The 2,061-nt window shown below is 46.6% G+C and overlaps 1 protein-coding gene across 1 annotated transcript; it reads left to right on the top strand.

Annotated features, from left to right (window-relative positions):
- Window positions 1-1,058: 1,058 nt before the first annotated feature.
- Window positions 1,059-1,807, top strand: LOC124682772 (pathogenesis-related protein 1-like). The gene has a single exon (XM_047217389.1). The coding sequence runs from the start codon at window positions 1,127-1,129 to the stop codon at window positions 1,616-1,618; it is 492 nt and encodes a 163-aa protein (XP_047073345.1). The 5' UTR covers window positions 1,059-1,126; the 3' UTR covers window positions 1,619-1,807.
- The last annotated feature ends 254 nt before the right edge of the window (window positions 1,808-2,061 follow it).

The raw sequence follows: 2,061 nt of genomic DNA, 5'->3' as shown, positions 1-2,061 counted from the left end.
TTTTCTTCTTCTTTACAATAGATGGGTTGGGCAAAATCTTAGGCCCCACCCTTACACCCACTGGCTCCGCCACTGATCTATGCTCAGCTCTGTGTTTCTTTGTAGATAAAGTATTGACAGGAGACTAAACCTTTGTAAATGAAGCATGTCCTATGATACACCCATTATAGCTAACTATATGAATTATAGTTGCTGCAAATATCCTAATCGTTCAGAAAACGATAGATTCTGATTGCCATCATTATTTTTAATAAATTTTCTTTGACATACATCAAATGTGATTTGCAAGAAATATCCCGCAACAACGCACTTTTATTAATTTTCTTTACCATACATCAAATGTTGTTTGCAAGATAAATCCCGCAGCAACGTGTGGGGTATTCATCTATTTACATGTTCACTCCAAAGTCTCTAACGGAGCAGAAGTACATCTATCCATCCTTCATGTCGGGCCAAGTTACAATGGCCCAGATTTGTTTCTTGAAAATATCAGGTCACTTGTTGGAAGAAACGAACATTTACAGTCGTGGGCCTCACATAGATTTCCACTCTTAATGGTGTCTGGCTATATTCCTTACATATATGCATGCGCCATTTGAATGAGCATTTTCCACAGAAGAATGCTCCGTAGTCCTTATCAGGATTCCCTACCAGAAAGTGACCTGAACTGAACATAACAGCATCAACTAGTGCCTAGGTTTTTTTGCAGTAGCCGCAGTACACGAGTGTCCGGTCTAAATTTTTGCGGGCAAAAAGTAGAATAGTCCGAGTATGCATGCTCCTACTGGATCCCTGCCTACCTTACATACTTGCGTAGGTTTTTTTATCGAAGTTGACTGGCTACCATTGCTTGTAATTCGATCTGGCAGGATCGATTGAGTTGCCTCTTGGTATTATCCATGTCCTGTCCGTGGAATTCTTTGCCAACGTGAGAAAGTTCCGGCACGCGTTCGCCATGGCGCAAGATTTTCCGAGCCAACTGCAGAAAATTCTGGCAACACATTCCCTATAAAACCCCCTATGTACTCGCATGCTATACGTACAAATGCAAAGCTAGCTACATCATTCACATACATACGGAGCTAGCTACACTTTGCTAGTAGACACAGAAATACCATCCTCCGAAATGGAGGCACCCAAGCTAGCAATTTTGCTGGCCCTAGCCATGGCAGCCGCCATGGTTAATCCTTCCCAGGCGCAGAACTCGGCCCAAGACTACCTTTCACCCCACAACTCTGTCCGCGCCGCCGTCGGTGTGGGCGCGGTGAGCTGGAGCACAAGGCTACAGTCGTACGCCCAGAGCTACGCCAATCAGAGGATCGGCGACTGCAAGCTCCAGCACTCCGGCGGACCCTATGGTGAGAACATCTTCTGGGGATCCGGTTCAGGCTGGAAGGCGGCGGACGCGGTGAACTTGTGGGCCGGCGAGAAGAGCGACTACGACTACGGCTCCAACAGCTGCGCGGCGGGGAAGCAGTGCGGGCACTACACACAGATTGTGTGGCGCGCGACGACGAGCATCGGCTGCGCTCGCGTGGTTTGCAACAACAACGCGGGCGTATTCATCATCTGCAGCTACGATCCCCCGGGCAATTTCGTTGGACAGAAACCATACTAACTGCGATTTGCTCACTCGCGGTACATATAGACCCTCGTTCCCCACGTACAAGCATTCGAACGATGCAAGGATTCATGCACGATCCTATTCCCTAACTAGCTAGAGGGACCGAGGGAGTAAATAAAACGAGGGCCGGAAGCTTGAAATGTAATAAATGAAATCTCTATTAATAAAGGAGAAATATTAATATCACAATGGTATCAGCAACAACATGACAGAAGAGATTGAAAAGAAACCTACACGTGACACTGCATCGATATCGTCTTCCTCTGGGTGACTCGGGGCGAGCTGGTTTTCCTCCCAGATATCTCTTTCCTAGCTTCTCGCTCGCTGCCGCTGGAGGTGGTGGAGCCTGATACGTCTCCGACGTATCGATAATTTCTTATGTTCCATGCCACATTATTGATGATATCTACATGTTTTATGCATACTTTATGTCATAT

This window comes from Lolium rigidum, chromosome 1 (genome assembly GCF_022539505.1).
Source record: "Lolium rigidum isolate FL_2022 chromosome 1, APGP_CSIRO_Lrig_0.1, whole genome shotgun sequence".
Lineage (NCBI taxonomy): Eukaryota > Viridiplantae > Streptophyta > Magnoliopsida > Poales > Poaceae > Lolium > Lolium rigidum.
The sequence above is the reverse complement of the archived record's forward strand: the minus strand, read 5'-3'. Positions and strand labels throughout refer to the sequence as shown.

Excerpts from the sequence above, each read along its gene's own strand:
- LOC124682772 (XM_047217389.1), top strand. The coding sequence starts at position 1,127 with ATGGAGGCACCCAAGCTAGCAATTTTGCTGGCCCTAGCCATGGCAGCC.